Below are 953 nucleotides of genomic sequence, written 5' to 3' on the forward strand. Positions count from 1 at the left end.
TATGACATATTTTACATATGGATACTTAATGACTTGTTATTCTGATTACACATGTGCAATGACTTTACAGAATTCTTTAAATTGAGTTTCTATTTAAGCTGATTCTAAAATATCCATGTTTGCCGTTGTATCCTGGACATTTCTATGCATGATCATATATTCCGAAACGGATATATATACTGCAACCAGCAAACCGATAACACTTGCTATATAAACGTTACGCTGCAAAATGATGCATGTCGCCACACAAAGTCCGAAATATGTCAGATATCTCGCCAGATTTTCTTGTTTCTTGCGACCAAGGAGATCTGAATCTATAAATAAATATGTATATACAAATCACAAATATTAAAAATATATTATATAATTGTTTATAGTACTTACTAATGCACAAATTATCTTGTTTATGATAATCTTCAGCGCATTTGATACACATGTCTGGCCCATCGCCGGTGCAACCATTACAAGCTTTGTCACAAGCTGGAAAGATTTCAAGTTTTTAATATATTCATATTACAAAAATAATACAATTTATTAAAAAATAGATAACATATATACCCAAACAAGCATAATTTCCTTCTTTATTAACACAGAATTGATTGCCAGGACAAATGTTGTTTTTTAAACATTCATCAATATCAAAACAGCCTTTGTCTTCAATCATGTACCATCCAGCAGTACATTTTGCACAATCCTTTGGTCCAGCTCCTCTACAAGGTCCATCGCACGCTGCGTGACATGCAGAACATAGTAAAGTTTTTTCATCTTTATAAGATTCATAGTATCCTGGAGCACATTCTGAACAGATGTCTCCGATATATCCTTTTTCACAGAAACAATCACCGCTTCCCTTTCTTGTGCCAGCACCCTTACATTTGCCATTATTACCACAGATGTTATCTGGGTATCCTGGACACTGCGTACAATTCGGGCCATAATGATCCTTTGGACAA

The 953-nt window shown here is 34.2% G+C and overlaps 1 protein-coding gene across 1 annotated transcript; it reads right to left on the bottom strand.

Moving 5' to 3' along the window:
- Nucleotides 1–93: 93 nt before the first annotated feature.
- On the bottom strand, nucleotides 94–949 carry LOC108771190 (cysteine-rich with EGF-like domain protein 2; the record flags this gene model as incomplete). Its single annotated transcript, XM_018537917.1, has 3 exons — nucleotides 94–314; nucleotides 385–480; nucleotides 559–949. Coding segments are annotated over 3 exons (708 nt in total), but the record flags the coding sequence as incomplete, so codon positions are not given.
- Between the last annotated feature and the right edge of the window lie 4 nt (nucleotides 950–953).

Source organism: Cyphomyrmex costatus, unplaced genomic scaffold (genome assembly GCF_001594065.2).
Source record: "Cyphomyrmex costatus isolate MS0001 unplaced genomic scaffold, Ccosl1.0 C2261229, whole genome shotgun sequence".
NCBI classification, from domain to species: domain Eukaryota; kingdom Metazoa; phylum Arthropoda; class Insecta; order Hymenoptera; family Formicidae; genus Cyphomyrmex; species Cyphomyrmex costatus.